Consider the following 13,627-nt stretch of genomic DNA (forward strand, 5'->3'; position numbering starts at 1 on the left):
TCTATTATTTCATTCCTCCATTGCATTCATTTGTAGATTGTTTCCTAAAATGGATGATTCGAGTTTTGTTCAATGTGTTTCATGACTTGATTTTGCTTGTCCCATAGAAACGTTTGTCAAAATCTTTTACTTTCAAAGACCATAAAGACTATGTTAACCCAGCAGTTGAAATGATGACACAAAGAGATGAAGAGTAATTTGTATTGTCTCCAAAACTTTACTTCCTTATATGCATCGTACTGATTAAGACAGTAGCTATTGCTTGATGCTTGTGTTGGATATAGATTTCTTTTGTTTTCAGCAAAATTCTCCTATTTGTATGTTTACATGCTCTTCCTGGAAATATGACGTATTTTCCATGTTTGGCTTCTAGTTAAAAGAGTCTGCTTTGGAGAAGTTAGCTTCAGATGATGTTGATTTATTAGTGTGTTGAAACATGAATGCTAGATCTTCTGATATAACCCCTAAATGTTTACATTCATAAAATGGCAGGAGTGTGATGAACAGACTATCACTTGAATGGTCGGATTTGATGCTATGTGAACAGGCCAGTGACTGACGGAATCGTTGCTGTACTTACTTCTTTCTCCTTTACAGGTACCGAGAGGTGTTGCAATGGGCCTGGGAAAATATTGTCTATTTCTCAGCAGTCAGAATGGGAAGACCGAAGCCCTTTTGTACCTACAGACCAGTAATAATGACCTGGTGAGTCATCCTGTCAATCATCTTCTTTGGAGGGAGAGGGAGAGAGAGAGAGAGAGAGAGGGGGGGGGGGGGGGAGGAAGGGGGTGATTCACACATATTTTGAATTAAAAGCATTAACTAATGTAAATAAAGCAAAAATAAAGATATACTTTGCAATATTGATAGGATAATGTTCATGATTTTTTTTTTTCTAAAATGCTCATTCCAGTCATTTTTTTTAATAGAAATAATGTCAGATATTCTTCTTCTGACGTTTATAATTACCACCATTACTCTTTCATGGAAGGTTGTTTTTGTCCATTCAGTGGATGATGAGAATCAATTTCAAACTGTCACCATACACGTGCATAAAATTCCAAACAAGTGACCCTAACCCTAAACCCTAAACCCTAACCCTAATCCTAACCCTAACCTAACCCTAACCCTAGGGTTAGGGTTAGGGTTATTACAACTGCTAAAACAACAACAACAACTACTACTACTACTAGTGGAATAAAGAAGAAAACAAATGAATAGTTGATATAATCTTCTTTTTACTGAACGCTTTAAAAAAAGAGTTCCTTTATACAAATACGTACATTCAAACAAGAGGAAAAAAACAGAAATTGACAAGAACACACGCACACACGCACACACAATGTCATCATCATCATAATCATCATCAACATACATGTTAAAGAAGTATGCTTTCAGTTCTCATCCTCTGGCTCATGATCCACTTCTCTCTCCTGCTTCCTTATCAGTCATCCACCCCCCTCCCCTCCCCCCACCTCCACAGTGAATGGATCCTCCTATTATCTGTCTCGTCATTCCACAAAAATATGAAGATGAAAAAGAGAAGTCTTACTGCACTTTAGCAAGTGCCTCAAATGTTGGAAACACACATTATAGGTAAACATGTATAGTTTAGCACCTTCATGGAAGCAACAAGGGAACAGGTAAGGATAAATATATACACAGCAAAAACTATAGTGGGGAAAAATGACAGGAAGGTAGACGTACCAGCATTCCTCAAACTATCTTCTTGAACTGGTAATATTTGCTGTGTACTGTTCTTCAGTATATCTTCTTTTTTTTCCAGAAGAGCAATAAAACAGGTTCCTTATCTATTTCACAGTTTTCACAATGGTGGCGCCCCTCCCTCAAAGTCTGCTGCAACCTTGTCCAAAACTCAGGACAATATTACAATCATACAACATCAACAATTAATACAGTTATTTTCATTTTGCCACCTTTTTTCTCTTTCCCTTTTTATCTTTTTGACCCACTGCCTCCCACCATCCTCCTCGTATTCCTCTTTTGGCATATTTTGTGCATGTAGTATGGCTGTGTGAGTGAGCGTCTGTGTCTTCATCTGTGTGCATCTCCGGATTCATCAACAATGCTCAAAGGCCACCATCTGATTTATTCTCACTAAAAACAGTACTATGTGGTGAAAGAACATCAGCGAACTTTCTTTGTGAATACCGTTCAAAAAGTAGCACCAATTCAGGTCGCACCTTTCCCCAGCTTGTCACAACCACACAGCAATACACTGAAGACCATCACCACTTCATCCAGTGTCCACGAGCTCACTTCACACATTCCTTTTTGGCCTGTGACGCCCGCGCAGACTGTTGGCTTCAAGAGGGCGCCCGTGAGAACTCGTGCCTGGCTCCTTTGACGCCACTTCCGCCGTCGTATCAATGCACCAGCACGCTATACACCGTGCCTTACACACTGCTGTGTGATTTTAAGTTTGACTGCAGTGACGGAAGTGATGAAGACTTTTGTGTTTTTCCACCTTGTGAGGGAGCAAAGAAGTTTGACTGTGGTAATGGACAGGTCAGTATCAAATGTGTTGTCCCTGTGTGAATGAGTGCATGTAGGTTATGTTGCAACCCATCTATAAAGCACCAAGGGAAAAGAGAAGAACAAAAAGTGAATGTAATATGAGAACTGTTTGAAACTGGTTCAATTATCACAAAAATTAAGATCATTACAGACATTTAAACATTGTACACTGAAGATGGTAAATTTCTGTTATCTGGTGACAATACCATACACAAACCTATTATTTCGTATGAACTGATACATTAGACTTGTAAATATACTTTTAAGTTCCATTGTTGTTTTTGTTCTGGTAAGTGAAGTTAAGTCTTTGAAAGAACCAGTTATCTTACATATTATATGGACATGGTTCCATCATGCTTTCTCAAGATGGGAATGTTGTTCTCGTATAGGTTAGGAGGAAGTTGTACAGCTAAAGGGAGAAAATGGATGTGGCAATTTGACTGAAACAAGCATCACAAACATGCAATCATATTGAACCAATGTGCTAAATAATGGGATACATAGCAGATAAGATTGCTGCTCTGATAAAATTGCATATCTAGCATACACTTCTGTTGCCAGTTATACAGTAAGATCTTGTGGGGAAAAAGATGAAATGGGTTTAATCAACATGCCCAGCTGCTGACTCCATCTTCTTCATGGATCACTATTGTCATCGTTTTTCTTTACAGGTTTCAATGTAGATACCATTGTATTTAAATGTCAGTCACCATTGAATATACATATACATATATATATATATATATATATATATATATATATATATATATATATATATATATATATATATATACACGTCACGAATGGGCGTGAACAAACAAGTAAATAGATTGTTTGCTGATATCTTTGAACGGTTGTGTCACCTTACTAACTGAAAACAACCTGAAACAACCTAAATATGCAATTAACCTTTTTTTTCAGAATAGAGTGGGGGCCACCACCATGTCCCTCCAATAACAGTTCGCTATATATCTGCCGACACTGAAGACATTGACAGGATTCACTCAATACATGAAAGTGGAGGGGTGTCGAACGTTAGGTCACCATGAGAGCAGGACATGAAAGACCACATAATTTGGGACTTTCTTAAAATTGATGAAGAAGGGTGGGAGAAGGAGAAGGGAGGATGATGATGATGATGATGGTGGTGACGATGCTGCTATGGAGGTCCATTTAGCATTAGGACTACGTCACAAGGCCGTATTCTACGTTTCCTGTCATAATGAGAGAGAGATACAGACACTTACCGTGTTGGTCACGAAATTAGTGCAACACACCCAAAGACGCATCCGTGAAGTGGATGATACCAGTCCACCCATTTAAGCTCTTAGTACACTCAATTCTGGGTAGGAGCTGGTCGCGGCCCGAAAAACTCACCTCCGCTGGGATTCGAACCCGCGTCCTGCCAACGTCTGTCTGCGACGCTAACCACTTTGCCACAGTGACCAGTCACTACTGCTTCCTTTCTTCAAGTAAATACTGCATCAGACAGTAGATCATTAGCACTATTTCAGATGTGTGGAAGATTATTAACAAATTACTGCACAATTTCCACACAACAGCAACATAACAATATGAAACTATTTATTCAATATGAAAATAGATATGACATGTAAAAGAGATACCATAAAAGTGCTGACTGCAACAAGAGATTATGCTAATGACTTTATCACCATCTTCATTGATGATTACACCAGTGTTTACCCCAAAGTCAACGCTGTGATCGGGTCTCTCATTGCCACAACCAAGCAGATGAACAGCAATGTCTCTGGTGTAAAGGATATGGTTTATCAAGATCGATTTTGCAACATGGTGTCATTCATTACACTGGAGAAGGAACTTTCAATGTAGTTCCTATAAACATTCTTAACAAAACATGCCCAGAAAATCATTTTGCCTGTGATGGGATGCATATTTATTGTATGCCTGTATATCTACTTTGTAATGGTGTACGAGACTGCCCAGGATTTGAGGATGAAGCAGAGTGTGAGAAATATACGTGTCCAGGATTTTACAGGTGTCGTAATTCAAGAATATGTGTCTATTCACAAAACTTGTGTGATGGTATTTCCCAGTGTCCACAGCAGGACGATGAAACACACTGTCAGTTTCACTGCCCATCACTCTGCACTTGCTATGGATTGGCCGCCTTCTGTCACCATCATTTTGAAATAGGAAATGTGACTGACCTTCGGTATCTGGACGCCAGCAATTCAGGTACATCACCTTCAGTTTTGTTGAATAACACGATGCTAGTTTATCTTAGTCTTCAGAATTGTGGTCTCGTTAATCTTGACAACGTTAGTTTTCCAAGCCTCCTATTTTTAGATTTAAGCCACAATAGTTTAGGCTTTGTTGAATGGCACATCCTGAACGGTGTTCAGCAGTTGCGATCTTTGACTCTGGCATGGAATCCACTGACTTTCGTTTTACACACAAATGAAAGTTTGTCGTTTGGGTCTGTTAGAATCTTGGATATCTCTAATGTATTCATGGATGAAATAGACAGTAGAATTTTAAATACGTTTCCACATCTTCAATATCTAAATCTTTCTAATAATGGAATATATTCAATGCAAGAAAGTTTCCAGCTGATTAAACTCAAAAGTGTGGACATCCGAGGCAATCAAATAGAACTATTCCCGCGGCATCTGTTCCATTCTTTAAATTTGCTTGAAGTTGTGTATGCTGACAACTACAAACTGTGTTGCCCAGTTGTGTTGCCAGTGGGATTCAACCCTTTGAACTGTCATGCTCCTTCAGACGAAATTTCCTCCTGCAAAGCAATGCTGCGATCTGACCTGTACCGTGTAGTCCTGTCCGTCTTCGCCACTCTCACGTTGCTGGGCAATCTTTTCAGTTTTATATTCCGAGTATTTGTGAACAGAACTGCTGCCACACAGAGCTATGGAGTCTTTGTTATCCATTTGTGTGTTTCTGACTTCCTGATGGGGCTTTACCTGTCTGTGATAGGCGTGGCAGACAGGATGTTCAAGGATACATTCCTGTGGAATGACGTCAGCTGGAGAAACAGTGTGGCATGTACTGTGGCTGGGTTGTTCTCTTTTGTATCCAGTGAAGTGTCAGCATTCACCATCTGTCTGATCACCTTGGATCGGTTTTTAGTTCTCCACTTTCCATTCAGTTCTGTACACTTTGGACAATGTTCAGCTCACGTGGCTTGTGTGCTGGCCTGGTGTTCTGGGGTTGTACTGGCTTTCATTCCCTTGCTGCCCTTGGTGAACAACTGGCAGTTCTACCGACAGAAGAATATTTGCATTCCTTTGCCCATCACCCGGAATGACTCCCCTGGACATACCTATTCCTTTGGTGTCATCGTCTGTCTGAACTTTGTCCTCTTCCTGCTCATTGCAGCAGGCCAGGCCTTCATCTATTGGTCTGTGCGTGTCAACAGCATGTCTGCAGGAAAGTCCAACAAAAAATCCACCGACTTCACTATTGCTCGTCGGTTAATTACTGTTGCAATCAGTGATTTCATTTGCTGGTTTCCCATTGGCCTGTTAGGTCTGATGGCCTATAATGATATCCTCATTCTTAGTGAAGTCAACGTGGCCATGGCCCTGTTGGTGATGCCACTGAACTCTGCCATCAATCCCTTCCTCTACACATTAAACATTTTGCTTGAGAAAAGACGGCGAGCACGTGACCAACGTCTAGAGAAGCTGTTGTTGATGAAGATTGAGGCAAAACGTGGCAGAAGTGATTAGAGATAAGTTGAAATTGAACACTTCCAAAGCAGTAGTATGTAAACTTCAAGACAACACTCTTTATTGTCTTCAAATAGAAGAAATCTGTAAGCGCAAGGGGTATTAAATGGCATTCAGTCATCAGTCACTCATCATCTAAAAATCTCAGAGAACTGTATGGCAGCTCACACACGTCCACCCACCCCCATACCACGCTATCAGCATCACACACACACACACACACACACACACACACACACACACACACACACAGAGAGAGAGAGAGAGAGAGAGAGTTCATCATCCATAAACATGATTCTTTGCAGGTGTTACACAATGATGACAACATTTCCTATCCATAACATGAATCACACTGGATCCTCCCTACACACACACACACACACACACACACACACACACACACACACCAAAAAAACAAACAAACAAAAACAAAAAAAACACAAAAAAACCACACACACACATGCAGGTATGAACGCACACACACACACACACACACACACACACACACACACACACACAGACATACACACGCGCGCGCGCAAATAATGATAATAATAATTATTATTATACTACTACTACTACTACTAGCACCAACAATAATAACAATAATAATGATGATAAATGTAATATTAAGAACAATACTAACTATGCAACATCACGACGCAGACAGCAACTGCAACAATAAAATTTACTATAGTGACATTGAAAACAGAAACAGTTTTTACATCCAACACTCGCTTGCGTAAGTCAACCATATTGTTACGGTTTTTTAATACTTGTTTACTATAGTGTGCTTTTGTTTTTGTTTTTCTGAGCACCGTTATTTGTCTGTTTGTTATTACTGTTATTAGTTTTCTTCTTTATTCAATCAAAAACCCAGTGACCATGTAATTTTTCTTAAGACGTCCAGAGAAAGATTGAATAACAAACTAGTCTGAATATAATATAGGTGACTGGGATCTCCTTTTGAATCCGGATTTAGACTGTTACTATGATAAGCATGCGATCAACATGGGAGTGCAAGAAACACAGATTACTTACAAGAAGTGTACTTCATCACTAATGTTAATGAAATCACGTTTTAAATTATGATTGATCTACAATTTAACACAGAATCTTTACTTTTCGGCAATGAATATGTTGAGTTCGTGAGAGAGAAAAAAAACCCTGAAAAAGTAAATATGCAGTGTTGCCAAGTGCACGAGAAAACATTAGCATGGTATCTAATAATGAAGTTCAATTAATTATAAATGATCAACTCAAAAACAGTATTTTGTGGCATAAGAAATAACATGTAACTTATAGAAAAGGGGTAAACACTAGAAAAGGAAATACAGCGAATATAGAAAGCAGAGTATCCACATTGTATGGCTAAAGAATTGCAGGAGAAAAAGAACTCCTGCAGCTACCAAAACAAAATTGGAATGGACTGTTTTATCTAAAGAAAGCTGAGCATCTCAGGGTGAAAAGGTAACTAGATAATTTGTAATTATAAAAAAGGACATTTTGTAAGTAAACAAAATAATGTTAAATTAGTAACACCTCAAGGTAATACATTAACGGAAACAGTAGAAATCTTGGAGGCGACAAGACTTAATTGCGAAGACCTTTATGGAGAACATACAGTAAAAAACTATTTATTACGTTATAGGTTTGCCCAGTCTAGACCAGATTGAATCAGAGAAACTAGAAGGACTGATAACAATACAGCCAGCCCCAGAAACTTCAAGGAGAATGCAAACAGAGTACAGGCACGGATGGAATGACTGTGGAAAGACACGAGACTTAGCAGTCAGATCGCTGAATGAAGTGTGTTTGTTTTAAATAAAGGGGGAATTCCCAATTATGCCAAAACGAAGAGACAATTACATGTTTACCAAAAAGAGGTAAACCAAGAGAACACCTGCAGAAATGGAGACCTATATCGCCCTCAGTGCATTGTTGTACTGTACGGTCACACTGACGTTGAACGGCTGAGGAAAGGGTTAAATCTACCTTTTTTTTTTCTTTTTTTTCTTTTTTTCTTTTTTTTTACATCACAGTCACACAACGAAATCTTAACTCAACACAACACAGCGCAGAATATTGCAGACACAAGGAGGCCTTTCTAAACGAAATGAAAACAGAGCTTTCTTACTAAAAGTAACTACACAAACACTGATCACACTGCATGGCGTGATTGCACACCACAAATTTACTTCAGCAGTAGATGTATGATATCAAATACAAAATAGCACTAAGCCTTCCTGTCTTTTGTATATGAAGCACCAATAGCCGAAATGTATTTATATCAGTTATAAAACTCACTATCTGGACTACCTCTGTAAAAACCACTGAGCAGTACCACTGTAAGCACACGAGGTGAGAGAAATAGTAGGGTTGCGAGAAAGTGGGGTTGCTCCCCTCCCACTTTTTCTCTCATTTGGGAGAAATCGTAGGGGCGCCCCATTTCTCACAATGTGTGAGAAAGCGTGGAAAGTCCCCCTTATTTTTAGATAAAAAAAGAGATTTCCTTTATCATTTGAGTTGGTTTCTTGTCTTTTCCCAATGCAAATCTTGTTTTAAAAAATGAGAGAGAGGAAAAGAAAAGAGAAAGATGGGGGCAACGACAACGACGATGATGATGACAGTGACATTAGTGAAGACATCAACAGTGATGGCACTGAAACACATCTATTTATTGAATCAACATCGGAATCAATAGCAAACAAAGAAATTAAGGCAATGTGTATGGCCAGAGACCATATCAAACGCCTGCCTATGGAATAGAACAAACCAGGTGCCCATCAGTGAGATCAGGAGGATAAAATAGGGCTGGATTGGCCACACCCTTCGGAAGCCTCCAGACGACACCACAAGACAGGCACTTGAATGGAACCCCCAAGGAAAGAGGAGAGTGGGCAGACCAAAGAAGACCTGGAGAAGAAGCACGGAGCATGAGATGAAGGCAGCTGGATGGACATGGACCCGGCTGAAGAGGACAGCCCAAAACCGAGTCCGCTGGAGGAGTGCTGTTGCAGCCCTATGCTCCACAAGGAGTCAAGAGGCATAAGTCGAGCAAGTCAAGCATAACAGAAACGTATAATGATATAATATAATGCAATACAATATGATATAATACAATATAATGTAATATGATATAATACAAAAAGACTTGAACCGAATCTGTCCCGAGGGATGTTGGGAATTATATCAAATTGATTCAACTTTCTACATAACTGTGATGGAAAAAAGATGTTTCACAATGTTTTAGCCTCACGTAGTTTTCGAGCGAGAAAACTGGACCAAATAGTTTTAATGTTTGATGTGATGCAACCTTTTCTATAAATTTAGTATGTTATTATTTCATGCTTGTTCATTTGTTCTTCTCTTTGTGTCAGAACATGAAAGTAAAAGTATTATTTCAAAAACAAAGTGAAAGAAGAAGGACAAATCACCCAGCCAAGTACACACACACACACACACACACACACACACACACACACACACACACACACACACACACACACACACACACGAGAATATTATTAAAGAAAAGATACGGAATCCATCAGCTTGCTATACAAGATGAATAACCTCTACTTTCTTCCGTATAAAACTTGATGCGCTGAAGACAAAGAATAGTAAATTATCATCCTTAGAAATGTGATAGCTGTGTTTTTCAAGCGTCATGAAAACTACCGACAGATTACTATGTTGTTTGCTGTAAATTTATTTCCACCACTTGATTATCCATATTTCATTTTTGTAGTCAACATGGCTTTTGTTCTACCCATGTGGCCTGACACAGCAAATCATTTGTCATTTTCACGAACGCATTCGCCTGAATGCCCTAACATCCACTCCCTCACACAAACATGTACACTCACGCTCATGTCCACATGCTCCCTCACCCCTTCACACACACACACACACACACACACACACACACACACACACACACACACAAACACACACACACACACACAGGGGGACTTCAATTCAAGAACAGGGTCTTTGACAGACTGCATAAATCAAGATACAGATAACAATCGACACGCATTACCAATGAATTACTCACTCGATGAGTTACACTCCAGAGTATCTATGGACAATCTATCACACACACACACACACACACACACACACACACACACACACACACACACACACACACACACACCGACACACACACACAAAACAAACAAACAAAAAACAAAACAAAAAACAAAAAAACAAAAAAACAAACAAAACAAAAAAAAAAAGGAAGAAAACTCATCAATATATGCATGAATAATAATGTGTACATCTTGAATGGAAGAGCACTAGGAGACTTAAACGGTAGATTAACATGTATAACATCGCAAGGCGGAAGCGCAGTGGATCTTTTCATTTGCCAAGAAACCTAACTGAAAAAATGTCATATCATTAAAGTACTTTCGCTCAGTAGATTATCGGATTATTGTCCGTTTGAACTACGTATCGGCTTACCACTATGGGCCACACCACAAAAAATAACCACATATTTAAATACTAACGCGCACACGTGTACCATCACTAAACATCCAAAACGGAAAGAAATAAAAGAAAACAATTCATTCCACTGAAATGATGAATCGGTTCACAACTTTGAACAAGCACTCAATACACCCACAATACAAGAACTCATATTTTAATTAGAAAGTGACACAGATTCAGCAGACAAGATATCACCAAACTTAACCAAAGAGGAGATCAGTAAGCTTGTTGGATATCTTACAAACACGCTTCATTCAGCTGCTGAACTATGAAAGAACTGAAATCACTCTTTAATGCCCTAAAATGAAATCCGTTCATCCGAGGTCTCCATGAAAAGTACTTTGCTCAAAATAAATCATACAAGAAACTGATAAAAAAAAAAAAGATAAAAAGAAGAATACCCACAGATACGCACTCATCTAAAAACAAAATGAAGCGCTAGATAACGATCCAAAGTCAGAAAACACTTAGAGAACTCAAAGAAATAGATGACCCATATACAGACCGAAATCAAACAAGACTATCCAGTGATAAATGGATTAAACATCTCGAAGACCTGGTAAGTGACAAAATCGAAATACAGAAGGCCAGGGAATAATGTATAAAAATGAATAAATTCAATTGACATGATTCAATTCAATTGACATGATTCAAATGACATGATCCTGTGCTTCCGCACTTTTTCAAGACTGGAGAAGATATAAACACAGCCGATCGATATAAACATCTTGGAATAATATTCCACAAAAGTGGAAGATTTGAATCTGCCCAGGACCATCTTATTAACAAGCGACTAAAGCACTCCATTCTCGAAGGCGCTCAGTTCGAGGCAAAAACATAAACGCAAAACAATGCTGAACTTGTTTGACTCTTTGATAACCCCTATCATGTCATATGGGGCAGAGTTGTGGTTTCCCTATGCAGTAATACAAAGAGACACAAACACTTCGTTCTCACCAGATGAGCTTTTAGAAAAAAATATGAACAACAACTTTTTTTTTCGTGAAAATCTTCACACCAAATTCTGCAAACGACTGCTGGTTGTACACAATAAAGCATCAAACCTTCCGGTACTAGGTGAATTGGAACGATTTCAGTTGAGCATGAAAATTGTCTGGGTATTATTTCAATTTGGATACATATAACAGAGTCACATGAGAATTTGTATCTAAAACATTGTTATAATGATATAATTGAAAAGCAAACCACTGAAGATATCAAGTGGATTCACTTTGTTTAATCGGTTCTTACCTAACTTCGATTTGATCACATATGGCTGAAGCAGGATACACTTGAATGTCAACAGATTGAAGTTTGCACTTTTAAAGAAACTGGAGTGTCGGTACATAAATTTCTGGAGAAAGCAGAAAAACGAAAACAAATCTAAGTTAACATTCTACAACAATGTTTCTAAAGAAAACAGAATTGAACCATATCTGATCTACTCAAGAAAAAAACTGAGCATTGAACCACATGATCTCCAAATAGAAAGAAGCAGATACACAGGTACAGAAAAAAAACATGCGAAAAAATGCAAAACCTGTGGTGTATTAGAGAAATGTATTGGATATGAACACTTACGAGAAGTTTTGCTAACAGACAAAGTCTGAATTCACATATGTTGATGATACTGATACAGTGAGTCAATGGTTCTATTACGACCCCGTACAACCCCGGCTAGCAAAACTCATATATGAATGTTAAAAGAACACGTCACGTTTTCATCAGAACACCTTATATCCAGTTTAGTTCTTTTTCTTCTTCTTTTTTCTTCTCTTTTTTTAAAGCCCTTGATCGTTGTGTCTATAAACCTTTCATTTAAGGTTCTCATGACAAATAATTATGATTCTGATTCATAAAAACACATGCGCGCATGTGCACACACACACACACACACTCACCTACGTTCAAGCACACACACACACACACACACGGAAAAATGCTCACACACTCACACATACACATGAGTACTCGCTCACACAAACACGAGAGAGAGAACAGCAAACCAAACAACCCACAGCAGTGCATCAAGAAACCCAAACGGCTGAAGGAATGGATCGAAACGGATTCCAACACAAAGCATTCGCATATGTTAAAAGAGAACACGCAAACAGTTGTGCATGAGTGAGACAGAAACAAGTAAGACAATCTTTTATTTCACCTTTAAAGAAGAAGCGAAGGCTTGATTTTATCACATAAACTTGTTCTTCCCCGTACAAGTTAAACATAGAGGCGCTATTTTCGTCAGAAAGTTTTGGTTGATCCAGTTCAGACAACTATTTATGGGGAAGAAATGAAGCAAGAAAACCATATTCTAGGTAATATAAAAAAAAATCTTTCGAGTCGTGTCACGTTACTGTGGTACCAGCAAAAAAAAAACAAACAAAAAAAACCCAAACAGAACAATACATAGACTGTACCTGTGACCTTTTCCTTTGCGGTGAATCTGCCGGAGAAACGACTGTGCTGTACAGTGGAGCAGTACCTGTCTAGTCCTCTTGTCACAGTTATGAAAGTAAGGACACATTTATGGAGGCATAACTGGGTATGCAATCGCTTCAATGGCTTGAGTGGATTTCTGTTGTTGTTGTTATGTAAACGTACATAGAATAAGACATAAAAAGGCGATTATATGGGGAAATATAGAAATAATTTGTTTGAATAAAGGTTTCAATTACTTACGAGCTGGCAACATCACATTATAGGCTGCACTTACAACACACTGTTTCAAATGTATCAGTTATAATCAGCTTGGCCTCAAGGATACTGCACTGCACGACAGTGCTAAACATGTTTCATTGTCAGCTTTTACGCTATTTAAATTGATGGTCTCTGTAATAAGTGACTATACCGACCATGAAAGA

General features: G+C 38.6%; 1 protein-coding gene across 1 annotated transcript; it reads left to right on the forward strand.

The window, feature by feature from the left end:
• The first annotated feature begins 4,482 nt into the window (after positions 1-4,482).
• LOC143291534 (G-protein coupled receptor GRL101-like) lies at positions 4,483-6,266 on the forward strand. Its single transcript, XM_076601435.1, has 3 exons — positions 4,483-4,524; positions 4,614-4,641; positions 5,254-6,266. Exons 1-3 carry the CDS (start codon positions 4,483-4,485, stop codon positions 6,264-6,266), a joined length of 1,083 nt encoding a protein of 360 aa, XP_076457550.1.
• The last annotated feature ends 7,361 nt before the right edge of the window (positions 6,267-13,627 follow it).

This window comes from Babylonia areolata, chromosome 17 (genome assembly GCF_041734735.1).
Source record: "Babylonia areolata isolate BAREFJ2019XMU chromosome 17, ASM4173473v1, whole genome shotgun sequence".
Lineage (NCBI taxonomy): Eukaryota > Metazoa > Mollusca > Gastropoda > Neogastropoda > Buccinidae > Babylonia > Babylonia areolata.

What these genes read in the sequence shown, in the direction of transcription:
- LOC143291534 (XM_076601435.1), top strand. Translation starts at nt 4,483, where the DNA reads ATGGTGTACGAGACTGCCCAGGATTTGAGGATGAAGCAGAGT. An exon ending in ATTTGAGGATGAAGCAGAGT is followed by an intron (nt 4,525 to 4,613) that starts GTGAGAAATATA and finishes GGTATTTCCCAG; the next exon opens with TGTCCACAGCAGGACGATGA. An exon ending in GCAGGACGATGAAACACACT is followed by an intron (nt 4,642 to 5,253) that starts GTCAGTTTCACT and finishes TGTGTTGCCCAG; the next exon opens with TTGTGTTGCCAGTGGGATTC.